The sequence below is a fragment of the Pituophis catenifer genome, unplaced genomic scaffold (genome assembly GCF_029215685.1).
Source record: "Pituophis catenifer annectens isolate HBS135680 unplaced genomic scaffold, rPitCat1.0.hap2 SCAF_12, whole genome shotgun sequence".
In the NCBI taxonomy this organism is placed as follows: domain Eukaryota; kingdom Metazoa; phylum Chordata; class Lepidosauria; order Squamata; family Colubridae; genus Pituophis; species Pituophis catenifer.
The window spans coordinates 22371129-22396957 of NW_027256892.1; the positions used below are offsets into that span (position 1 = coordinate 22371129).

General features: G+C 45.7%; 1 protein-coding gene across 1 annotated transcript; it reads left to right on the forward strand.

The window, feature by feature from the left end:
* The first annotated feature begins 1264 nt into the window (after window positions 1–1264).
* Window positions 1265–15092, forward strand: SCN3B (sodium voltage-gated channel beta subunit 3). Its single transcript, XM_070952499.1, has 5 exons — window positions 1265–1319; window positions 7454–7617; window positions 11411–11636; window positions 13679–13817; window positions 15029–15092. The coding sequence occupies exons 1-5, from the start codon at window positions 1265–1267 to the stop codon at window positions 15090–15092; spliced, it is 648 nt and encodes a 215-aa protein (XP_070808600.1).
* Window positions 15093–25829: the final 10737 nt, after the last annotated feature.

Genomic DNA, 25829 nt, shown 5'->3' on the forward strand with positions numbered 1-25829 from the left:
TTGGCTTGGCTTGGCTTGGCTTGGCTCGGCTCAGATTGGATCGGATCGGATCGGATCGGACCGGCTTGGCTTGGCTTGGCTTGGCTTGGCTTAGATTGGCTTGGCTTGGCTTGGCTTGGCTTGGCTTGGCTTGGCTTGGCTTGGCTTGAATTGGATTGGCTCGGCTCGGCTCGGCTCGGCTCGGCTCGGCTCGGCTCGGCTCGGCTCGGATTGGCTTGGCTTGGCTTGGCTTGGCTTGGCTTGGCTTGGCTTGGCTTGGCTTGGCTCGGCTCGGCTCGGCTTGGCTTGGCTCGGCTCGGCTTGGCTTGGCTTGGCTTGGCTTGGCTTGGCTTGGCTTGGCTTGGCTTGGATTGGATTGGATTGGATTGGCTCGGCTTGGCTCGGCTTGGCTCGGCTTGGCTCAGCCTCAGCGTAGCTCAGCTCAGCTCGGCTCGGCTTGCTTTCCTCCCCAACCTCTTCTCCCTGCCAACTACATTACTTCCCAGAACGACCTGCTGCTGCTGGCAGAGTAACGGTTCCCATTGACTCTTGCTGATGCCAGGTTTCCTCGAAAGCCCCGCTTCTCCGCCCAAGCTGGAGAAAGAGGCGCGCGGGCGACTGGCAACCAGGCGCACCCGAGTTTGCGCGCGGCGCTCAGCAGCCGCTTCGCCCCTTTTTGGCTGGCAAGGCGAGGGAGCCGCGGGTTCAGCGGAGGGGGCGTGCCCGCTTTTTGCCAAGGACAAATCTGCGCATGCTTCCACCGGGGTGGGGGAGGGAACGGGAGGCTTCCTCTACCCCCACCCCCACCCCCACCCCCACCCCACCCCACCCCTCCAGTAGGTGGCTCCGGCTCCAACCTCTCCGCGCTCGTCTTTCGCGGCAGCGCCAGGAGTCGGAGGTCGGACTGGAGCAGCGCCGGGCACGGAGCCCCCTTCCCGCCGCGAGAAAAGCCCAGCCGCCTCCCCTCGGGGAAAGGGGGATCGGGGCTTCGTGCCCATCAGGCGCGGCGGCGGAGCCCTGGAGGAGCCGCCGTTGGCCAATTCAACCCGGAGGCGGAGGGAGTCTCTAAAGGCGGCGCTCTCCGTGGTGCTGAATCGCGCTCCATCTCCGGACGGCCGCGGTTGCGAGCGCCCCTACGGCTGTCTAAAGGGCTCCATCTAATCCGCTCTTCCCTGGGTCGAACCCAGCCTGGCCCTGCCCGGATCGCCCGGCTCTCCAGTTGAGCGCATCCCGCTCCTCCCCAGAAGACCCCCGTTCTCCCCCACCCCCCAGTTCCGTGGGAATCATGGCTGCGTTGACAAAGGTTGCCTTCGCCTCGACCCTGCTGGCGGCGCTTTGGGGTAGGTGCTGGGGAAGGGGTTGGGGGGTGAGAGGAAGGGTCTCTCCTTCCTGGCACAATGGGAGCCCTGGTGGAAAGACGGGGCGCGGTGGGGAGGGGGCAAAGTTGGGGGGGAGGGGGATGGATTTGGCAGGGCAAGGCAGGAGGACCCTGCGAGGGAAGAGCGGCGGTTGGGAGGCGCGCTCTGGTGGCTTTGCACCGCTCCTTGGGGGGAACGAGAGAGGCTGCCATGGTGAGAAGCGCGGCTTTCTAATTAAAAGCTGCCTGTTGTTGTTTTGTGGCGGTTTTGCTCAGCTGGAAATCGGGCAGGCAACTCAGGCGCCTGGCGGATTGCTGTGGCAGGTGAAGGCTGTGTAACGGGAGGAGAAGCAAGGCAGGGAATCTGAAGGGATCGGCTAACCGAGAGAGTTTCGGGCTTTTTCTAAAAGAGCCAACAGCCGTCTCGTTTGAGTTTTAAGCCCTCTCCTTCCAATTCTGGAAGGGTTTTTTTTTTTAAATTTGATTTATATGCCGCCCTTCTCCGGAGACTCAGGGTGGCTTACAATGTGTTAAGCAATAGCCTTCATCCTTTTGTATATTTATACAAAGTCAGCTTATTGGCCCCACAAACTGGGTCCTCATTTCACCTACCTTAGAAAGGATGGAAGGCTAAGTCAACCTTGAGCCTGGCGAGATTCGAACTTACTTTAATTGCAGACAGCTGGTGTTAATCACAATGCTATCAGTCTGCTGAGCCACCAGGTTTAGACATCTTGGATGTTTGTTTTTTATTCCTCCGGGAATTAAGCTTTTTGTGTTTAAAATCCTGTACAAGAGGTGCATTTCTAGACTTCTTCTCAGACAGTTTTACCCAAAAGTATTTTGGTTTGGCTTCGGTTTGTTGTTGTCTTGCCAGCTCACAGTGGCCGATGTTAGATCTGGTTTTGCTAAACTTCACAGGGGATGCTAGTCTGTAAAGAAATCGAACCCAACAGCCCCACCCCCCCAAAAAAAACCCAACCCCATCCTAGCTTGGGTCTGAGTCCATTTCAAGTGACACAAGGGTTCACTTCTAGGAATGGAACCCCCGGGCTAATGACTCTACCCTCCACCCCAATTTTGAGTATGTGCCATCAAGTTGGTGTCAATTCTTAGCAAGCCAGTTTGGTCTAGTGGTGAAGGCACCAGGATACAAATCAGGAGACTGTGAGTTCTAGTCCTGCCTTAGATATGAAAACTGGCTGGGTGACTTTGGGTCAAACACCAGGAGATGGTGAGTTCTAGTCTTGCCTTAGGCATGAAAGCTGGCTGGGTGGCTTTGGGTCAAACACCAGGAGATGGTGAGTTCTAGTCCTGCCTTAGGCATGAAAGCTGGCTGGGTGACTTTGGGTCAAACACCAGGAGATGGTGAGTTCTAGTCCTGCCTTAGGCATAGAAAGCTGGCTGGGTGACTTTGGACCAATCACCAGGAGATGGTGAGTTCTAGTCCTTCCTTAGGCATGAAAGCTGGCTGGGTGACTTTGGGCCAATCACCAGGAGATGGTGAGTTCTAGTCCTGCCTTAGGCATAGAAAGCTGGCTGGGTGACTTTGGGCCAATCACCAGGAGAAGGTGAGTTCTAGTCCTGCCTTAGGCATGAAAGCTGGCTGGGTGACTTTGGGTCAAACACCAGGAGATGGTGAGTTCTAGTCCTGCCTTAGGCATGAAAGCTGGCTCGGTGACTTTGGACCAATCACCAGGAGATGGTGAGTTCTAGTCCTGCTTTAGGCATGAAAGCCACTGGGTGACTGGGCCAGTCATTCTGCCTCACCCTGACTCACAGGGTTGTTGTTGTGGGGAAAGAAAGGAGGAGAAAGGAGATTAGGCATCTTCACCCCCTTGAGCCACTTATTGAGTATTAAGGCAAGATTAAAAATCAAATCAATCAATACTCTCCCTAACACCTGCCCACTTTTAGGTCCTGATCTTCTTCCCTCTCCCCACCCCCCACCCCCCATGCTCTTTGCTTCCCCTTCTGGCCCAATCACTCCACCTTTTGAGGCAACAGGGATGGTAAAGGCCATTTGTCTTCCTTTCTGTTTCCAGTCTTGACAGTTTCACTCAGGTTTCTTGAGGACAGGAAAGAGACAGATTCACAGCCCCCCACCTTTTTGTTCTCTTCCTCATCTCCCCTGCCTTCTCCAGCCCGTCTCTTTTCTTTTCAAGCAGCAGCAGCAACTTGAATGAGATGGCACTCACCGCCTGGAGGGGCCCAACAATAACGGTGGCCCCATTTGAACTCGTTGACCTCAAAACGCTGAGCCACAAACATCACTATCCTGCCCTGTATGGATACAGCAGGGCCCGCAGTAACGAAGCAAAGCATGAAAAGCGACCTCGATTCCACTCCCGGTGAAAGGGGCTTTTTTTAAAAAAAGCAATTTATTTATTTATTTTATTTAGTTAGTTAGTTTGTCAAGCACGTATGAGAAAACAAGGATAAGTAAGAACATAAACATAGTGTTGTGGCCTGTCAGTGGCCTGTGCAGCTAGTAGCTGATTCCGACAGCGAGGAGGCTGGTGTGGTGCTGCGCCAGCAGCCTATGCAGCTGGCACTTGAGTCGGACAATGATGAGGCTGGAGAAGATGTGGTGCCAGAGGCGGAGATTCAGCCAGGGCCTTCTGAACCTCCAGAAGCTCCCTTAAGTGAAGAGGATGAAGAGGAGGAGCCTCTTCTCAATGCATGGGCACGCAGAGCTGCCAAAAGGCAGGAGTGGTTCCTCAGGAGGAGGTCTCCTCGAGAGTAAGGCTTGGAGCTAATTGGCCACTCCCTTAGCCTATTTAAGGAGGAACGCCGACTGAAGCAATTTGCAGGGAACAGCTTCATTCACATACCTTCGTGTCTTGTCTTGCTTATCTTATCAGCTTCCTGCAAATTGCTTCTGGGCACTCTGCCAACCACAGTAAACTTTCAGTATTACTTTTTGAATTCCTGGCGGCTGTTAATGCAGTTAATTAACAGCCATTGTTGTAAAAAAATTGGTTTATTTAATAAACTAAGGTTTGAAAGGACTTATGTGTGCTGCATTCTTTGGGGTCCATAGCTGGGGCAGAACACATATAAACATCTAAGTATAAACAGGTATAAGTACCCTGTTTCCCTAAAAATAGGACCCAACCGGAAAATAAATCCTAGCATGATTTTTCAGGACGCTCGTAATATAAACCCTATCCCCAAAATAAGCCCCAGTTAAGATTGTCAGCCAGATGGATGCATTTAGTACCGCATTTCCCAAAAAATAAGACCTAACCAGAAAATAAGTCCTAATGCATCCTTTTGGAGCAAAAATTAATATAAGACCCGGTCTTATTTTCTGGGAAACACAGTATATACATAATAAATGAGTATGAATAAATGGGAACAGTAGGACAGGGACGGTAGGCAGGCTGGTGCGCTTACCACCCACATCCCTTCTGCGTTCCCATGTCATATTGTCTGCTTAAATGTCACAACCCCAGATCCCTACGAGAGAGCTGCAAAGGTGTCGGGCAACTTTTCTGCTTGAAAAGTGCAGTGATTGGGCGGAAGGAAAAGGAAATGGAGATGTGGGTCGCTATTACTAAAACACAGAGTGATGTGGATCACTTTGGACATAGAAAAGCCCATTGGGAGACTAAACTTACAAGCCTCTGTAAATCATCATCATTTAACGACCCCATAATCCCTTGCAGGGTGGAGTCTGGGCAACTGAATGGAGCTGAGTGTTTACTGGCCGGAGGCCTTTCCTGTCGCCAATGAAGAGTTTTGTTCAGCAGATATAATTCTCATTGTGCCCAGACAGAGAAATATCTGCCTCTACCTAGGATCGAACTCTCAGCCTCCTGATTGTCCACCTCTAGGCCGCCGGGCCACTTACAGGCCTCTGCAAATGTTTGTCCTCCATCTGTTGAAAGACACTTTTCTGCCAAAATCTGGAAGCTCTTGAACTTGAGGTTTAATCGAGTTTAGCATGATTCATATGACCAGCCCTAGAAGACAGAGCGACTCATTATCATTAGCCAACATGCTAACTAGGTTGCTGGAATTCAACACGTATGAATGAAGAGACACATTGGGGGAAGGTGATAATTCAGCCCCTTTTCTAAACTGACAAAGTTGTTTTGAATGTTGCTTTTATCTTCTAGAATTTATTAGGTGTTCCACCAAGGTTTGTACTGTCCGTGGGTGTGATAAGTATTTCCTTCTTTGGCAAAGTTTTGAATGAAACATAGAGGGGTATGAGGCTCAAGGTTGAAGCTTGAAGTGCCTTTTTCCTGATCTGATGAGGAATCATTGATGAGCTGTCTCTTGAGCTGGGATGAGTTGCACTGATAACATTGCCTAGTTGGTGTCATGACCTAGGCCCAAGTAGTTATTACCAGACACAATCAGTTCTAAACAAACATATTTTATTAGAACAGCTGAGAATTACTTCATTCACAGCTTAGTCCAAATTAAGTCCAAAACAAATTCTTCATAAACAGTCCTTCAGCCTTATCACCAACCTTTGTCTTCTTTGGCACCCTGCCAAAGGCTTTTCTTGGCAAAAGTTCAGGAGCAAGAGACACCAACAAGAAACAAATGTAGCAATGTTGCTTTCCTACAAAGATCCCAAGAGCCGTTGCTGGTCTTTTAAGCCTTCTGTGAGGAGCCAATCATCTCCTGGCCTTACTCCTGAGTTGTCCTTTTTGCTTTAGCTGCTTTTGCCTTCTGGCAGCTCTTTGCATGTGTGCACTAGGAACAGGCTCCTCCTGTTCTTCTGCCTCTCTGCTATCTTTCTCTGGAGGCTCCGGAGTCCATGCATCGCTCCCAGATGGCCCTGGCCCCATCTCTGCCTCTGATGCAGAGCCCTCGTCCGGGCCTTCCCCTGACTCCAGGACTGATCCATGGTCCTCCCCAGCCTCCTCACTGTCCGACTCCACTGCCAGCTCTGCAGGCTGCTGGCGGACCACAACAGGAAATTCCGAGTTCTGTTACAGTCTTAAGTCAAGGACTCCACAGGCTGCTGGTGGACCACAACAGTTGGGTCACGAAATGCCTGCAAGAAAACAACCAAGCTCAGAGGACCCCACTGTCTCTTGAGTAGAGTTTTCATTTCAACCGTGGATATACCTAATACAGGCAGCCCTCTAGTTCGTATTTAGCTACTTTGCTAATCAAAATCTTAAGGAGGCATCAAATCAAATGGTTTGTTGGAGTCAAGATATATTACGTCCATATCATTCCTTTAGATCAGGCAGATGAGACTTCAGGGAGTTTTTAGACAATCCTACACAGAAATCCCCTTTGGTATAAATAAAACTCTAGAACCATGATGGTGAACCTATGACACATGTGCCACAGGTGGGACACGGAGCCATATCTGTAGACACACGAACATTGCCCTAGCTCAGCTCCAGCATTCATGTGTGAGCCAGTCAGCTGATTTTTGGGCCTCCCGGGCCCACCGGAAGTCAGGAAATGGACCGTTTCTGGCCTCTGAAGGGCCTCTGGGAGGGGGGAAGGCCCTTTTCGCCCTCCCTAGGCTCCAAGAAAGCCTCTTCTGGTGCGCATGCACACCCAACAGTCAGCTGTCTGGCGCGCATGTGCACAGCGCTTTTTGGCACTGCTGCACACGCGAAGGACAGCTGATCGTCGCACACGCATATGAGTCAGAAACCTGGAACACAAACAGGCAAGGCGATGTGTGCCGGACAACATGGCATCTTGTGCCACTTTGGGCATGTGTGCCATAGGTTCACCATCACGGGTTTAGGCGCTATGAGCAGAATCAAAGCTCTCTATTCTGAACTCCCGTGATTCAACATCTCTGAATGACTCCATGGGTTCTTGAAGAGAGCCACCCGATTCTGTCCAAAATTGGTGCTTAATATAGATTATGGTCTAAGGTTCATCTAGAAAAAGGAAGCTTTTCCAATCTCACTTTTTTTTTAATCCTTCTCCAAGAATGCCAACAGTAAATTAAAAGCTTTATTCTCATTCAGCAAGAAAAACATATTGAGCAGCGTGTAATTTCCTCTGTCTTGTGCATTGATCTTCCTTTTTCTTTCTTTTCTGACTTGGCGACGATTGGGTCTCTCCTGGCCGCACGTCTTCTCCACCTTCAAACTGGGCTGCATCGTCTCCGTCGTTATCCAGTGGGCATCTGTTTCTCCGTTTGCGTCGAGGTCCCTTCGGAAACCGAGGCCGTGCAGGGATCACGCATGAAGCTCATGTGCATTTCCTGTATGAAGCGAGAAGAGGTTTTGGCGAACACCATGGTGAAATGGTTCTACAAGCCCGAAGGAGGACAAGACGTAGCTGTGAGTGATTACTTCTGTACCTTGAATGCTTGGACCATGGGAAATGGGGGGGAAAAATGGGAACAGGGCAGGGGTGAAATGCTCTGAATTCTGCTACTGGTTCACTTTGCTACCGGTACTTGGTGTGGTATGTGCCAAACACGCACTTCACACACGCATGCACTGTGCATGCCAAAACGTACTTTGGATGCGCATGGACAGTGCGTGCCAAACACATGCTTCGTGCACATGCGCAGCCACTACCGCACAGCGCTGAAAAAGGAGGTTTAAGAAGCCTTTCGTAAGGTAAGTAGAACAGCGAAGGTGGGGGAACAGCTGCGCCGACGATTTAGATTTGCTAGAAAGCAGAATTTCTTGCTTTCTAACGAATATAAATTGCACGGCACAGCTGATCATCAGAAATACCGGTTCGTCCGAATTGGTAGCATTTTTTTTACTACTGGTTCACCCCTGGAACAGGGTCTCAAAAAGTTTGCAGATTTCAGCTATACATTAGGAGAACTTTCCAGATTGTAAGAGGATGAATGGGAAAGGAGATCTGATTTATAATACTTTTTTAAATTTTGTTTTTAAATTCATAAACATTTTGAATACAGTGTATTGCCAGGGTATCTCATTTACAAAAGAAAAACAAAGAAAAGACAATAAAAAAAATATTAACACATATACCGGTAACAATAGTAATAATGTAACAGAACAGTTTTGGCTAAATTTCTTTTTATATTAGCTAATTTATAATTCTGTTGAGTGTATTGGCATATTTATAGTTATAAACCATCTTTATATTTAATTCATACATAGCAATAATCTTTCTTCATCTAATTTCTACCTCTTATCTCTAACCACTCATAAAATCTATTCCATATCAAGTAATATTCTGTGTCTTCTTTATCTTTAATTTTTAAAGTCAGTCTGTCCATCTCAGCACAGTCTAACATTTTCCGAATTACATCTGGTGGAGTATTCTCATTTTTCCAGTATTTTGCAAATACAATCCTTGCTGCTGTTGGTACATGCAAAACTAAATATGTAGTCCAGTGGTGGGTTTCAAATTTTTTTACTACCGGTTCTGTGGGTGTGGCTTGGTGGGCGTAATTTGGTGGGCGTGGCAGGGGAATGATACTGTAAAATCTCCATTCCCTCCCCACTCCAAGGGAAGGATACTGCAAAATCCCCATTTCATCCCGATCAGCTGGGACTTGGGAGGCAGAGGATAGATGGGGGCGGGGCCAGTCAGAAATTTTACTATTGGTTCTCCGAACTATTCAAAATTTCTGCTACAGGTTCTCCAGAACTGATCAGAACCTGCTGAAACCCACCTCTAATGTAGTCCCTTTATCATATATTTTTCTTGACTATACACTGCTTTGAGTCCTACGGGAGAAAGGCAGTATAGAAATATAATAAATAAATAAATAAATAAATAAATAAATAAATAAATAAATAAATAAATAAATAAATAAATAATCCTCCAGCATTATACCCAACAGAAACTCCCTTAGGGAGTTGGGCAGCATAGAAATGCGACAAATAAATAAATAAATAAATAAATAAATAAATAAATAAATAAATAAATAAATAAATAAATACTTCTGGTTTCAGGTCTATACGTTGCTTAATCTTCTTTTCCAACCAGATATGTATTTTCTTCCAATATTTTCTTGCTTTCATACAAGTCCACCACATGTGATAGTAAGTTCCTAGGGTCTGATTGCATTTCCAGCATCTGGCAGACAGATGACTAAACATTTTTTGCCAGTCTTGCCGGTGGTAAGTGCCACCTATAAAACATTTATTTATAATACTTTTAAGAGAGTGGGTATTTTGTCCATGGGAAATCCTGCAGTGATAGGAAATGACCAGGTTAATTGGAAATTAGGGTTCGGAGTTTTGGAGAAGACGACAGAGGGACCTGAATATCTTCTTAATGTCAGGGTTCCAGGTAACACCCCCAACGAAAGAAGACACCAAGGCTTGAATTTCCTCAAAGTTCCTTTTTATTGAAGGTGTCATATTGATACGTCTGGGAAAACCCGAATCTGAAAGTTTCCAGGTTTTCCCCAACCAAGTGAAAGTTCAAGTCCCTGCCCGGCACCCACAGCTCCATCACATGGTCCAATCATCCACCGTCCAAACTGGAGCTACCTCCCAGTCATCTGACTCCAGGTGCCAGGGCAAGGCGTCCTTGACTCTCTGGGAAAGGAATGTTATTTTGACTACATATCACCCATACTCTATGCAATCCCCCCTCCCATTTTCCCACAGTAGAAAATGTGGCAAGCCTGAAGGCCCAAATGTAAAAAATGACTTCCAGATCTGACATCGTCACTGACAATTTCATTATCAGTCAATTACAAAAGGCAGCTTTACTCGGAACAGTTTACATCCGGTGACAATGCCTCTAACACCAGCAAAAATCAACATCTATCTATCCCAGGAAGCCCTTAGGAAGGACCCAATAGGTAAATAAGAATGCTAAATCCAGTCCAAACATTTGAATGACTGTGCGACAATAATAATTATTTAAGCAATCGCTTCAGAATAAGAGAAAGAGAATATGAGATGTCATTGAAGATAAATAGCTGCTTTGGGAAGCTAGCCTATATTTCTCTACTCTGTTTTGGCAAATGGTTGCAGAGCTCCCAATCCCTTTATTCCTTTAATTAATCCTGTCACAACTAATACTTGGTTGATCCAAAAAAAAAAAAAAGAACAAAAACAGTGGACTCTGCAATTATGTGAAAATGCTTGGGGAAAAAATGCAGATCTTCCAACATTAAAATCCTATCAGACAGTTATGTCACACCCAAAGCCTAGAAAAAAAATATTTTCATGAATATACAGAGGTGGTGAGCCCTGTTTTCTGGAAACTTTAGGATTTCTTGGGTCCAGAGACCATATGAGATTGATCACTGGTGAGGGGAGCTGCCCTTAATAATTTAATTTCCCAGTTAAGATCTGAGAAAGCTGCTGGAAATGGCTTAATCTCAGTAGAGCTGATAAAAAAAATGATGGAGCTAATCTGAGGCTCACCGTTCACATATTTTAAGTAAATCCCTAGGGATTGTGGGTTCTATTTATCCTCCTCTTTTTTTAGAAACAGCAAAGGATGACCTAGAAAATTATTGGCCAATAAGCACAATCGGTAATCTTTTGACTAAGCACTTATACAGTAACTGTAAATTCAGGGATTGCTGGAATATGATGCAGATGTTTCAGGCAAGGAACAGATTTGGGAAAGTCAATCTACCAGTTTGCCCGAGCCGGATAGAACTAGCTGAATTTCACCACTGAGTCAAGCTATTCTCCAAAGCACCTGAGGGCAGGACAAGAAACAATGATTGGAAACTAATCAAAGAGAGAAGCAACCTAGAACTAAGGAGAAACTTCCTAACAGTGAGGACAATTAACCAGTGGAACAGCTTGCCACCAGAAATCATGGGCACTCCATCACTGGAGGTTTTTAAGAAGAGACTGGACAGCTGCTTGCCTTTTAACACTGATCAGCTGTAGGGCGGCCCTTTGAAGCCCCGCGGCAAGAGTTTAAACAGTTTTTTTCCTTCTAGCCAATCAGCTGGGACTCGGGAGGCAGCAATAGATTGGGGGTGGGGCCAAACAAAAGGTAAGAATAACGCGGGGGGTGGGGTGGGAGGGCCCAGCTCCCGAGCAAAGAGAACTGGTTCGGTGACATCATATCATCACCGCTACCGGCTCGGCCGAACCGGGAGGAACTCACCACTGCTAAGCGCTATTGCTAAAGTTGACATCTCCTTTTTTTCCTGGACCTTTACAGATCTACGAATTCAACAACGAGAAACGGGAACTTGAGAGTCCTTTTCAGGGCCGGCTCGAGTGGAACGGGAGTGCAGATATGCAGGACGTCTCCATCTCGGTCCTAAACATTTCTCTGAACGATTCAGGGATTTACACCTGTAATGTCACCCGGGAATTCCTCTTTGAGACTCACCGGCCCATCTTCACCAGCTCGACACTGATTCATCTCACGGTGTTGAAGGATGGTAGGATAACACAAGGGGCTGGTCCAGTGGTGAAATCTAAAATTTGTTACCACCAGTTCTGTGGGTGTGGCTTGGTTGAGGGGGGTAATGTGACTGGGTAGGTGTGGCCAATTTTGGAGAAGAGGTTGTAAAAAAAATGCTTTCAAAAGGCTCTGACGATCCCAGCTGAGTTGCCTGATCAGCAGAGGCTTTTTTTCTTTTAAATGCCTCTGACGATCCCAGCTGAGTTGCCTGATCAGCAGAGGCTTTTTTTCTTTTAAATGCTTCTGACGATCCAAGTTGAGTTGCCTGATCAGCAGAGGCTTTTTTTCTTTTAAATGCCTCTGACGATCCCAACTGAGTTGCCTGATCAGCAGAGGCTTTTTTTCTTTTAAATGCCTCTGACGATCCCAGCTGAGTTGCCTGATCAGCAGAGGCTTTTTTTCTTTTAAATGCCTCTGACGATCCCAGCTGAGTTGCCTGATCAGCAGAGGCTTTTTTTCTTTTAAATGCCTCTGACGATCCCAACTGAGTTGCCTGATCGGCAGAGGCTTTTTTTCTTTTAAATGCCTCTGACGATCCCAACTGAGTTGCCTGATCGGCAGAGGCTTTTTTTCTTTTAAATGCCTCTGACGATCCCAACTGAGTTGCCTGATCGGCAGAGGCTTTTTTTCTTTTAAATGCCTCTGACGATCCCAACTGAGTTGCCTGATCGGCAGAGGCTTTTTTTCTTTTAAATGCCTCTGACGATCCCAGCTGAGTTGCCTGATCAGCAGAGGCTTTTTTTCTTTTAAATGCCTCTGACGATCCCAACTGAGTTGCCTGATCAGCAGAGGCTTTTTTTCTTTTAAATGCCTCTGACGATCCCAACTGAGTTGCCTGATCAGCAGAGGCTTTTTTTCTTTTAAATGCCTCTGACGATCCCAGCTGAGTTGCCTGATCGGCAGAGACTTTTTTTCTTTTAAATGCCTCTGACGATCCCAACTGAGCCACGCGATCATCAGAGGCTTTTTTTTTTTTACTTTTAAAAGCATTTTTTCGGCCAAGTTGTAGAAAAAATGCTTTTAAAAGTAAAAAAAAAGCCTCTGATGATTGTGCGGCTCAGCTGGGCAATGGGGAAGGGCAGTGATTTTTCCTACCGGTTCTCCGATCCACCTGCCTCCATCGCTACCGGATCGGGCGATCCGGTCCGAACCGGGAGCATTTCACCCCTGGGTTGGCCATTGCTCAAGCAATGTTTACATTAACAGTCTCAGCTCTGCTGAGATTAAACCGTTTCCAGCAGCTTTCTCAGCTCTTAACAGGGAAGTTAAATTATTAACAGTGGCCAAGGTTTATTTTGCAAATACGGGGTTACAAACAAAGGGGTAATGGAGGGTACATTATGAGTGTTTTTATTTATTTATTACATTTATAAGCCGCCCCCAGTGGTGGGATTCAAATAATTTAACAACCGGTTCTCTGCCCTAATGACTGGCTGGGTGGGCGTGGCCAGGGTGTGTGACAGACAGAACTCGGCCCTCCGCACCCCCCTGGGAGCAAAAACAGGATGTGGGGGAATGCACTGCCCCCCTGCACCCCGATTTTGGCTTAGGAGGCCTCCCTGAAGCCTCCTGGGAGCGAAAACGGGCCACGGGGGGTGCACCACACCCCCTGCACCCCCATTTTCATGCATGCACCTGCCTTCCACATATGCAACTGGCCTTTTGTGCATGCGCTTTGCTTGCCTGCGTTCCTTTCGCGCATGCAACCAGCCTCAAAAATGTGCCTAAATAGGATGGCATAGAGCTTGGGCAGGCCCCACCTGGGATTTCCGCTACCGATTCACCTGAACCGGTCTGAACCAGTTTGAATACGACCTCTGTTTGTAAGGAATATTTTGCCTTCATCATCATTTCACGGGAGATTCAGCCAACTGCAGAAATTCAGCGTCATTCCAGATCTGCCTGTAAAGTTAAGCTCCACATACTTGATTACATGAAAGGGGTTTTGCTCATAGGGATCAATCCTGGAATTATCTCCCTCTCCCACCCACCCCTTTTTTTTTTAAATCTCCTCTACAGCTGGAAGAGACTTAACGGCTCTCATCTCTGCAATAATGATGTATATTCTCTTGGTCTTCCTCACATTGTGGCTCCTGATTGAGATGGTTTACTGCTACCGGAAAGTTTCTAAAGCAGAGGAAGTTGCCCAGGAAAATGCGTGAGTTTGCAAAAAATCTGGGCATCTTGGGAAACGAGGGGGAAAAAAAAAGTAGAATTGCATTTTAGCAGTGGGGGTAGGGGGGAAATGGAGAAGTAGCTCAGGCTGTTACAGCTCAGGGTTGGCCAACCTATAATCAGTGTTCAGATCCCTTGTAAGGTGTACCTGTTTCTCTGCTTCAGCCAGAAAAAGAACAACAAACTACGGAGTTTGTTCGTTGCAATGTACAAGGACATATATTCAAGTTTGCAGCTGCTAAGATTGTTGGCTGAGCAGGTACAAAAATAGTCAGGGAAATGATTGAAGCCTGGGAAACAGGGCCCCCTGTTGGTCAACAGGAGTGCTCATCTACCACCAGCTTGTCAAGTACCGTATTTTTCGGAGTATAAGACGCACCGGAGTATAAGATGCACCTTAGTTTTTTGGGAGGAAAATGGGAAAACAAAAAACATTCTGCCTACCAGGTATTCATCTGGCTAGTCCTTAGCCTGGTCAGCTTCAGCACATTAGTTCACTCACTGGTTTTGAGGTTGGGGCTAAAAAACAGCTTCTAAAGCACAGCTGATCGTCGCAGGGAGCGGTAATTGGAAAAGCAGGCAAAGCACGGAAGATCGCTTCGCTTGTGTTGAGGCTGAAAAACAGCTTCAAAAGCACAGCTGATCCTTGGAGGGAGCTCCAGTGCCTAAAGCAGGTGAAGTGCAGAAGAGGTAAGAGAAGGCAGCAGCTGTTCCAGGTAGCCATTTTGGGCGCTGCACGCGGGGTTACATTCAGAGTATAAGACACACCCAAATTTTCAGCCTCTTTTAGGAGGGAAAAAAGTCCTTCTTATACTCCAAAAAATACGACACTTAAGAGGTGAGGGCTTGGCAGCACGAGGAAACAATAGCCAGTCGTTAACACCCCAATCACATTTTTAAAAAGCCACACACAACTTGGCACTATATAAAGACCACACATAGAGTAGCCCAAGCACACCCACCGCTAGAGAGGGGATCCCTGAGGATGGGCTCCAGCATGAATCCGAGAGCTCATAAGACTAAATCTCTGATCCCAGGATCCAATCCAGATTGGTTAGAAATGGCCACAGTTGGGTAACCCTTACTTAAATGATGCCACCTAGCTTGGACTCAATCCGTGGGGGTTTCTTAAATGCACATTTGAGTATTTAGGGTTCTTCTGCAAATAACACCTTTTTTTTTTTTGTTCCCTAGTACCAACTACCTCGCCATCCCGTCAGAAAATAAAGAAAACTGTGCTCTACCAGTGGAGGAGTAGGAGGTGAATTTGCACCAGAGTGCCGTTTGCAACAAAGGTGAGACAAAGCTCTCTTCATGATAAAGGAGGAATTCGCTCAGGATATTCCATCTAAAATAAATAAATAAATAAATAAATAAATAAATAAATAAATAAATAAATAAATAAATAAATAAATAAATACATACATACATACATACATACATACATTCACACACATACAGATAGCAGTTAGCATTAGCACTTAGACTTTAAATAAATAAGTAAGTAAGTAAGTAAGTAAGTAAGTAAGTAAGTAAGTAAGTAAATACAAATAGCAGTTAGCATTAGCACTTAGACTTATATACTGTTTCACAGTGCTTTTTACAGCCCTCTCTAAGTGGTTTACAGAGTCAGCCTCTTGTCCCCAACAATCTGAGTCCTCATTTTATCGATTTGGGAAGGATGGAAGGCTGAGTCAACCTTGAGCTGGTCAGGATCGAACTGCTAGCAGTCGGCAGAATTAGCTTGCAGTACCGCATTTTAACCACTGTGCCACCATGGTTCTTAAGAGTTGTATTAGCTTTAAAAGATCATATGTGATGCAGAAGACTTAACGAACACAGAAACACAATGCTTATTTATTTATTTATTTATTTATTTATTTATTTATTTATTTATTTTTAATTTTATTTCTATACCGCCCTTCTCCCGAAAGACTCAGGGTGGTGTACAGCCTGATTAAAAGCACAAAGACAGACAAAATTTAAAAATAATTAAAATTATTAAATAATTGGCTCAATTATAAAACCCCCAAATTTAAAATCCCACATTTAAAACCAATTAAAATCTTTACATTGATAATCCGGCCTGGCGGAACAACAAGGTTTTGAGGGCACAGCGAAATACACGGAGATCGGAGATCTTACGCATTTCCGGGGGCAGTTCATTCCACAGGGCAGGGGCTCCCACAGAGAAGGCCCTCCCCCTGGGTGTCGCCAGCCGACATAATTTGGCCGATGGCACCCTGAGGAGACCCTCTCTGTGGGAGCAGACTGGCCGGTGGGAGGCTACTGGTGGCAGAAGACGGTCTCGAAGGTACCCAGGTCCAATGCCATGGAGCGCTTTAAAGGTGGTAACCTTTGAAGGGTTTTCTTTTTTAAAAAAATAAATGTTACATATTGAGCCTTCTAAAATATTTATTTGGTTGGTTGGTTGTTTATGTTCTTAGCTGCCCATGTCACCTAAATGATCCCAGGCAGTTTACAACTCCAAATTCACAATACTATTCATTTTTCCTAATGTATACTTATATATTCCATTTCACCTCACCTCTCCAGTTGATGCAAACCATACATTTTCTTTGTTCTGAATGTTACTTTTCACTTAAAAAAAAAAAAAACACACACACATTTTTAATAATTTTAATTTTTAATAATTCTCGTTGGGACTATTGTAACACTCTCTACATGGGGCTCCCCTTGGGGTACACCCGGAGGCTCCAACTGGTGCAGAATGTGGCCGCGCGGGGGATTATGGGAGCGACGGGGCGCTCTCATGTGACTCCTCTCCTGCGCGAGCTGCATTGGCTTCCGGTGGACTTCCGGGTGCGCTTCAAGGTGTTGGTGATCACCTTTAAAGTGCTCCATGGCTTAGGGCCGGGGTACTTATGGGACCGTCTTCTGCCACCAATTGCCTCCCACTGGCCGGTTCGCTCCCACACAGAGGGCCTCCTCAGGGTGCCTTCGGCCAGACAATGCCGGCTGACGACCCCCAGGGGGAGAGCCTTCTCTGTGGTGGCACCTACCCTTTGGAACAATCTACCCTCAGAGATACGAGTGATCCCAGACCTCCGGACTTTTCGTCGGGCCCTTAAAACCTACTTCTTTCAGTTAGCCGGGCTGTCCTGATTTTATGGTGGGTTTTTAAAATTTGAAATTGGTTTTAAATTGAAATGTTTTAAATTATGGGCCAAACTTATTTAATTATTTTAAATCTATTTTAACTTTTGTGTACAAATGTTTTACTTTGGCTGTTCACCGCCCTGAGTCTGAAAGGAGAAGGGCGGTATAGAAATCTGATAAAATAAAAATAAATAAATAATAAATAAATATGCTCTTTCCCCTAACATATTAAGGGAAATATTAATATGATATTATTATCTAATTATAATTCATATTAATCAGTCACTTGTCTGAAATGGTGTAGGATCTCCTGTTTGAGCAGGGGGCTGGACTAGAAGACCTCCAAGGTCCCTTCCAGCTACATTCTGATAATGCAGGGGTGTTTTTTCCCTAAAAAGTAAATAGCCGAATGAATGAAATAAATGGAGGGCATCAATATGTAAATAATGGAAGCTGCATTGTAGAATTCAGGGATCTGGAATTTGTGAAGAACTGGATGTCAGTCCATGGATCCATTCCCCCCCCCAAAAATCATCTTCATTTAACGACCCCATAATTCCTTGTGGGGTGGAGTCTGGGCAACTGAATGGAGCTAGCAGAGTGTTGTAATGGCTGGATGCCTTTCCTGTCGCCAGTGCGGAGTTTTGTTCAGCAGATATATTCTCATTGTGTCCAGAGAGAGAAATATCTCTCTCTGGTAAAGGTAAAGGTTCCCCTTGCACATATGTGCTAGTTGTTCCCGACTCTAGGGGGCAGTGCTCATCTCCGTTTCAAAGCCAAAGAGCCAGCGGTGTCCGAAAACATCTCCGTGGTCATGTGGCTGACATGACTAAATGCCAAAGGTACACGGAGAAAGGTGGTCCCTATTTTTCTACTTGCATTTTTTACGTGCTTTCGAACTGCTAGATTGGCAGAAGCTGGGACAAGTAACAGGAGCTCACCCCGTTACGCGGCACTAGGGATTCGAACCGCTGAACTGCCGACTTTTCTATCGACAAGCTCAGTGTCTTAGCTACTAAGCCACCACGTCCCTACCTAGGATCGAACTCACAGCCTCCTGATTGTCCACCTCTAGGCCACCGCACCCACTCTATCCATTCAAAAAAGAAAATGTTGAGTGGATTTCTCCCACAGCTTCTGGGTTGTGGAGCTCACACACCAGGTTTCACAAATTTAACAATGCAAAAGGTAGCTCACTCTCGCCCTGTTTGTTTTTCTTTTCAGGAGCCTGCCAGAAGACTCAAGGACTAACAAATCGCTGCGGCTGGATTGGAAGGAATCCCATTCCAACGAGGTGGAGTCACGAGACCTTCTACATTTATTTCCTCCTCCTGGGAGGCATCCGTGGCTTCCACCTTGAACGATTAAAGGCCTTCCTTTGAGGCAAGCCGAGACAGAAAAAGAATCAGGCTGGCACCGTTCATCCCATCATCGTCCCAGTTTTGTAAATACGAACTGCCTCCTCTCCCTAACGTAGATTTTTTTTTCCATTGGGGTCTTTGCCTTCTCAGCTGCCCCCAGGACAATGTTCTCCACACCGGACCTTCATCTGTCTTCGTTCTGGAATTTAATTTAGTGTCCCGGTGTCCCTGTCCCAGCGTGGCTTTGCAGGCAGGCAAAGCTAAGAATCAGAAACCTTGGGCTCGTTGTGACTAGGCGGATCAGTGGCTAAGGCACTGAGCTTGTCGATCAGAAAGGTCGGCAGTTCGGCGGTTCGAATCCCTAGTGCAGGTCTCCTGCGTGAGTAGGGGGTTGGAATAGATGACCTCCAAGGTCCCTTCCAACTCTGTTTTTGTTCTTGTCAACCTAGGAGAGGGAAGCAGGAGAAGAACTCATGGGATGACCACAGTAGCCTTGAAATTATCACCATCCAGGCATTAGCTGGAGCAGAAATCTTCCACCGTTTGCATAATTTCCACTCATCTCCCATCTTGACATAAACCACGGTCAATCCAGGGTTTGTCTGACTCCTGGGTGAATCCCAAGTGTGGAAAAGGTTTCTGATCATACGAGTGACAGGTTTAGACCAGGGGTCCTCAAACTTTTTAAACAAGGGCCCAATTCACGGTCCCTCAGACTGTTGGGGGGGGGCGAACTGGGTAGGGTGGGCGTGGCTAAGTGGGCATGTGACAGGGTGGGCGTGGCTAGACAGTCATGTGACTGGGTGGGCGTGGCTAATTTAGCAGTCCAGAGCAAGCTTTTGAAATGATGGTAGCCTGGGCTGACAGAAGACCACTCTTCACCAAACACTGATATCCGAAGCAGGGCAAGTGGTCACTCTTTGCGGCTTGAGACGGCCACCGCAGTGGCCAAGGCAGCCAGATTAGGAGAAGACACACAAGGTGCAGTCTTAGTCAACCTTGGTTGGGTTGGAAGTAGAACAAGGCTGGTGGTTTCATCGCCTGGGAATATTTCAGACTTTCTGCTGCCTTGTTGCCCAGTTTTGGAGGATGGAAATAGTAAGTGGTGGAAATATATTAATATAGATTCCCATCACATACCAGTAGCCCAGGGGAGATAAATTTAAGGGTTTTTTTTTTTTTCAATCTTCTAATCAACCTTTCTGAAAGGAATTAGCAACTCAGTGCCTGTCACCAAAGGTGCTTTTATTTTAAAGGCAAGACGGATTTTTCTTTGAGGTGTTTCACTTCTCATCCAAGAAGCTTCTTCAGTTCTAGCGGTTAGAACTGAAGAAGCTTCTTGGATGAGAAGCGAAATGTCGTGATCAGAAAATCCAGTCGCCTTTAAAATAAAAGTACCTTTGGGACAACCACGATATGGATGAGTGAGAACCTCCGTAGACAACCCAGGACCTGTAATCTCCACTAGATGGCACTCCTAGACTTCTGAAATTCAATTGATAAATCCTCCCTTCCCCCACTCCAAAATTGAAGTTTTGAAGGTTTTGAAGGTTGCTCAGGAGATTTGGGACATTTTAAATCACGTTTGCAATGCTGCGAATTTAGAAGATGGGACCTGCTGCCCCCTGATTGGGTTTTTAGGAATTTAAATTTGGTGAGAAAGTTGGTAGGATGAAAGAGTTATCGGCTAGAATTTACTCATACATATATTTTTAACATAGGGACGCGGTGGTTTAGTGGCTAAGATGCTGAGCTTGTCGATTGAAAGGTCGGCAGTTCAGCGGTTCGAATCCCTAGTGCTTCACCTATGCACATCTTTTGCTTACAGTAATGAGTCAGTGCCTGGTTTCCATTTGAAAAGGGGCTTGTTAATTCAGCTTTAAAGATAAGTTTCCCTTATGGTAGTTAAAAGAGGGACGCAGTGGCTCAGTGGCTAAGACACTAAGCTTGTCGATCGAAAGGTCGGCAGTTCAGCAGTTCGAATCCCTAGCACCACGTAATGGGGTGAGCTCCTATTACTTGTCCCAGCTTCTGCCAACCTAGAAGTTCGAAAGCAGGTAAAAAATGCAAGTAGAAAAAATAGGACCACCTTTGGTGGGAAGGTAACAGCGTTCCGTGCGCCTTTGGTGTTGAATCATGCCGGCCACATGACCACGGAGACGTCTTCGAAGAGCGCTGGCTCTTCGGCTTTGAAACGGAGATGAGCAACGCCCCCTAGAGTCGGGAACGACTAGCACATACGTGCGCGGGGAACCTTTACCTTTACCTTTAATGGGTCAGTGCCTGATTTCCATTTGAAAAAGGGGCTTGTTAATTCAGCTTTAGAGATAAGCTTCCCCTTAGGGTAGTTAAAATTGCAGCCATTTTAATCGACTCTTTGGTCACCGCACACCACATTCCCGAACAGAACGGGAATACAAAACTCTCTTTCAAAAGAGTTGTGGCTGCAGTTGAAGTGGCTATGAAAAACAGGGCTAAATCAATCTTTATTTTTCTAGGTGGGCTTCATCTACTCAGTGACTGTTAATGAGCTCTGGGATTCAGGTGGAGGACTAAAACTCGAGGCCTTTGGCAGGTCGAGCTTTTGATCATAATGGCTTTGCATAAGTCTACAGCAGAGGTCCTCAAACTTGGAAGCTTTAAGACTTATGGACTTCAACTCCCAGAATTCCCTAGCCAGCATTCCACGTTGGCCTGGAGAATTCTGGGAATTGAAGTCCACAAGTCTTAAAGCTGCCAAGTTTGAAGACTTCTGGTCTACGGCATCCGTATCATTAGAAGGAAGCTTATGACTAGTTCCTTATTCACATAGTATGTATGTTGTTGTAACATGTTGTGACATTTTTGGGGGGGTTGGATCACTGTGTAGTCCTGCCAAGCTCAGAACAAACCATCATTCTTTCTTTTTGAGACTATCCCATCCATCATTTGATTTTTCCTACGCCGAAAAAACAAATAAATAAATAAATTCCCCATAAACCTCGGAGAAAATCTGCAACGCAACCCTTCCCTTCCCAAACTGGAAGAGGAGATAAGAAACAGAAGGCGGCCAATTAATGCCCAAAGACTTCAAACGTGATATCTGATCCTTTGTTATTCAAAATTCCAGTTTGCTTTAATGTGCTGCCTGATGTAGAGCTATTGACGTCGTCCCGTGAATTGAACGCACCTGTTATTCAGGTTTTTCTAGCAAAACGCCTAGGATTCCCAATCTTCTTCATTCAGATTTAAGGATTCCCAACCATCTACTGCAGGGTGGAGAGGACTCACCTTCATGGTAATGTCGGGATGGGTAAATCTGTGATCCTCCAGACACGGGCCTACAATTCCTATAGGTGCCGTCTCTTAGCCACGCCATATGGAGCTGGTGAGAACCATAACTGAACCTTCAGTGGTGGGTTTCAAATTTTTTTACTACCAGTTCTGTGGGTGTGGCTTTGTGGGCGTGGCATGGCTTGGTGGGCATGGCAGGGGAAGGTTACTGCAAAATCCCCATTTCTTCCCGATCAGCTGGGACTTGGGAGGCAGAGAATAGATGGGGGCGTGGCAAGTCAGAATTTTTACTACCGGTTCTCCGAACTACTCAAAATTTCTACCGGTTCTCCAGAACTGGTCAGAACCTGCTGAAACCCACCTCTGCTTCCAATGAATCATAGATTCATCACCATTTCTTCCAAGTTCATTTCTTTCAAAAAAAACAAACAAACTTGCGTGTTGACATTAGTGAAGATCCACTTCCTAATCTACTCCAGTCATGTACTAGAGCGAGGATGTCCACTCTTGGCCACTTGAAGATCTGTGGACTTCCAATTGCCAGAATTCCCCAGCCAGCCATTACTGACTGTAATGTGAATTCTGGGAGTTGAAGTCCACAAGCGTCCAAGATTGGACAACCTTGTACTAGAGTCCTTTCTTTAGACTTTTACAACAGCAACAAAGGGTATTATTCTCAGAGAGACAATAGTTCTGAAACTCGGGAAGTTTTTCCCAGAGATAAATGCTTCCTAATTCTACTTGCTTCCATAATTTAAGACAAGACTTTGGGAGATCTGTCTTCCAATCTAAGCAGTTTGTGTGGAGTTCTGATCAGTCTTGTCTGGGTATCAGCCCACCGAAGAAGACACTTGGTTAAAATGATTTTGCCTCTACGGGAGAACGCCCAAAAACCAGGCGTAGCGACTGTAGAAAGGCAACAATAAAACAATGAAACAATAAAACAATAAATGACTATATTTCCTTTGAAGTTTGGATCATGGCTCATGAATTAATTAGGGCATCTTTCGGAAACTTGACAGAGAGCATCAATAATGATAATAATAATAATAAAAAACAAATGACACCTCCGGTCTTCTGTTCATTATATTTTATTCATACTTTTATTCCATTTCTTTTTTCTAGCTACTTTACATTAAGATTTTGGCTTTGTAGCCTGTATAACTCCTAGCTTCTATCAACTCAAGCTTGTGGTTGGCTGATGATTTTCTGTTTCTATTTTTTCATTTTTGTTTTTGTAATCAACTGATATTAGACCTTGCGCACAGCGCAAAGTTTAGTATAGATACAGACTCGCACAGACAGATCCTATGCACACTCACACTTGCGCACACAACCTCACACACGCGTACACACAATCGGGGGTTGGGCAGGGGGTTGGGTTGGGTTGGGTTGGAGAGAGAGATTTTTTTTTTAGGATGTGGCCTGGCTCCAGAATTATGCTGTTAATTGTCCCAGATCCTTCCATCTGTCATGAATGCAGGGAAGGTGAGAAAGGAAATATTACTTGGCCTTCAAGTCCAGTCCCTTTATAGTCCCCCCCCCTTTTTTTTTTTTTGGAAAAGGGGACTCCTCTTTAGGGAGTCGAAAAATAGCTGGAGAAAAGTGGCAGCTTAAGAAGATGAGTTGTGGGGACCAAAATGTCATGCTTAAGGTGAGAGGAAAAAAGGGGAAAGAAGAGAAATGGATGGATGCCCTCCATCCTTATCATGCAGAGAACCATCGTGAGATGGCTACCCTGTTTCCCCTCAAAATAAGACATCCCCTGATAATAAGCCCAATCGGGCTTTTGAGTGCATGGCAATAAGGCCAAGCGCTTATTTCAGGGTTCAAAAAATATATATAAGACAAGGTCTTATTTTCGGGGAAACACGGTACTTGTTCCTGTTTTGGAGCTGGATTATTGAAAATTTTATTGATTTATTTTATTTTATTCAATTTGTATACCGCCCTTCTCCTAGTGGACTCAGGGCGGTGCACAGCCAGAACTAAAACACATACCAATACAAAATTTAAAATTATTAAAAGAATTACATACTTTGGCCCAAATTTAAAACAATTCGAATTAAAACCCATTGACAAATTAAAAGCTAAAAACTAAAAAACTAAAAAAGAGGGGGGGGGTTTCACGCCAGCCCTGCTTGATGGAAAAGAAAAGTTTTCAGGGCACGGCGAAAGACCCGGAGATCTGATATCCTTCGTATCTCCGGGGGCAAATCGTTCCAGAGGGCAGGAGCTGCCACAGAGAAAGCCCTCCCCCTGGGGGTCGCCAGCCGACTTTGCCTGGCTGACGTCACCCTGAGGAGTCCCTCTCTGTGGGAGCATACTGGTACGCTCCCCCCAACTCTGCCCTACGAAGACCTCAGAATCGCTAGGGAAAATATTGACCCATGGAGAAACATCTGAAGTGGACATCTGAAGTTGGGAAGGCTGTCCTTCAAACCTTACCACGCCTCGACTGACCAAAGTAAAATGAGGTAATGTAAACACGGACAATCACCATCGTCAACCATCACCGCCGTTATCTTCACAGCAGCCATGGTCAAAAAAAAAAAAAAAGAGCAGCAGATTGAGGATGATAAAGAAAGGGAGAACTTGCCTTCCTTGTTACCACTTCAGAATGCATCGTTGGCCAGAAGATGAAGCATTAAGTCAGGCCACTTAAGAGGGCAAAAATCCTAAAGGAGCCAACGTCCCATGTTGCTTGTTTTCAAGAAAGTGGGGTGGGGGAGGGTAAAGGAGAAACGTGTTCTCAACAAGCAGGGTTTTGTGTGGCTGCAGCCGGGATAGTTAACCCTCTCATTTGGCTGATTGGCACATCTAGGGATGAATGGCACAAGAAGAGGAGTCATCTGTGCTTCCACCAGCATGAGCCAGAGAGCAGAGCATGAGAAACAATCTTAAAGAGGAAAGCGGGAGATGAAGATCCACATCAGAACATGGATCGCTAGGGACTACGAAGGTCTCACCAAGACCTTCTGAAGTTCTGGAAGTCCCAATCGACCAGTTCTCTCAGCAGAAGAAGTCCTTCTGGTACCTCTTCATGCTCTCTGCTACAAACTGACAAGCCAACCACAGGTTTTATGGATTGACTGTTGCAGGAGCCAAAACGAACGGTCAGCTACGTTAAAAACGAAAACCCCCAGGACTTCAGAACCTCAGAAATCAAAACTGGAAGTGGAGGAAGAAGACTGCAGAAACTATATCCAGATACCAAGCGTCCTTTGACAAAGCTCTTCCATAAATGGACAAGCTTAGCAGCGCGGAATGCATAGTCAAAAAAGAAAAACCAAGGGGCTCCGTTTGCTGACCACAACTCTGATCGCGAGAAAGGTGGACGATGCACAACGAGTGTGAAGAGAAGCCAAGACAAATTGAGAGGAAGAATCAGGTCCTTTCCACACACCTATAATATGTGTCTCCTGAATAATAAAAAACCTCCATTTTAATCCTGCATATAAATGAAGCAAAATCCACTTTCTGGTAGGTGTATTTAACACCACGGTGAATATCTCCCATTCCTTTAATTCTGTTCCGAATGGAACAAACATGGTTTAGGCTGATGGGCAAAACTCTGAGGGATTAAAAGCAATGCAGCTGCTCCTCTCCGCCCCCCAAAAAAGAGAGTTTAAGACTTTTCGGGGGGGAAGTGGGGGGAGAGAATACATTTTGTTGGGGTGAGTCTGTTATAAAATGACCACCAATCCCAAATTCTCTTCAACGTCTCTTTAAAAAAAAAAGAATCAAGCGAAATAAAAAAAGATACACAAAACAGTTTTCTTCAGTCTGTCCTGCAAACCATCGTGCCCTCAATCCACTCTTTCGAAGAAAATAATATTTTTGTTTAAATAACAGTAATTCACAACGCCCTCGTTTAAGTAGGAAGCAAAACCTCACAACTGCTCTTCCCTTTCCATCCTCCAAGGAGGAGGTTCCTACGAGACTTCTATTATGTTGAATGGAAAGCTCTGGTGGCCCCCAAACCTAACTGTGCTCATGAAGAAAGGATTCAGGGCCTGAAGACAAGCAGCGAATAGATCCCCAAAGATTGCCAATCAGCAGAATCGTGAGAGAATATATATATATATATATATATATATATATATATATATATATACTGTGTTTTCCTGAAAATAAGACCCTGTCTTATATTTTTTTGAAGCCCAAAATCAGCTCTTAGACTTATTTTCGGGGAGGTCTTATTATTTTGGGGCACGTTGAGCAGGTCGGAGCTCCTCTTG

Bases quoted from the DNA above. Each gene is read 5' to 3' on its own strand.
- SCN3B (XM_070952499.1), top strand. From the start codon at position 1,265: ATGGCTGCGTTGACAAAGGTTGCCTTCGCCTCGACCCTGCTGGCGGCG. The intron at 1,320-7,453 runs GTAGGTGCTGGG...GTCGTTATCCAG, and splicing joins CCTGCTGGCGGCGCTTTGGG to TGGGCATCTGTTTCTCCGTT. The intron at 11,637-13,678 runs GTAGGATAACAC...TCTCCTCTACAG, and splicing joins TCTCACGGTGTTGAAGGATG to CTGGAAGAGACTTAACGGCT.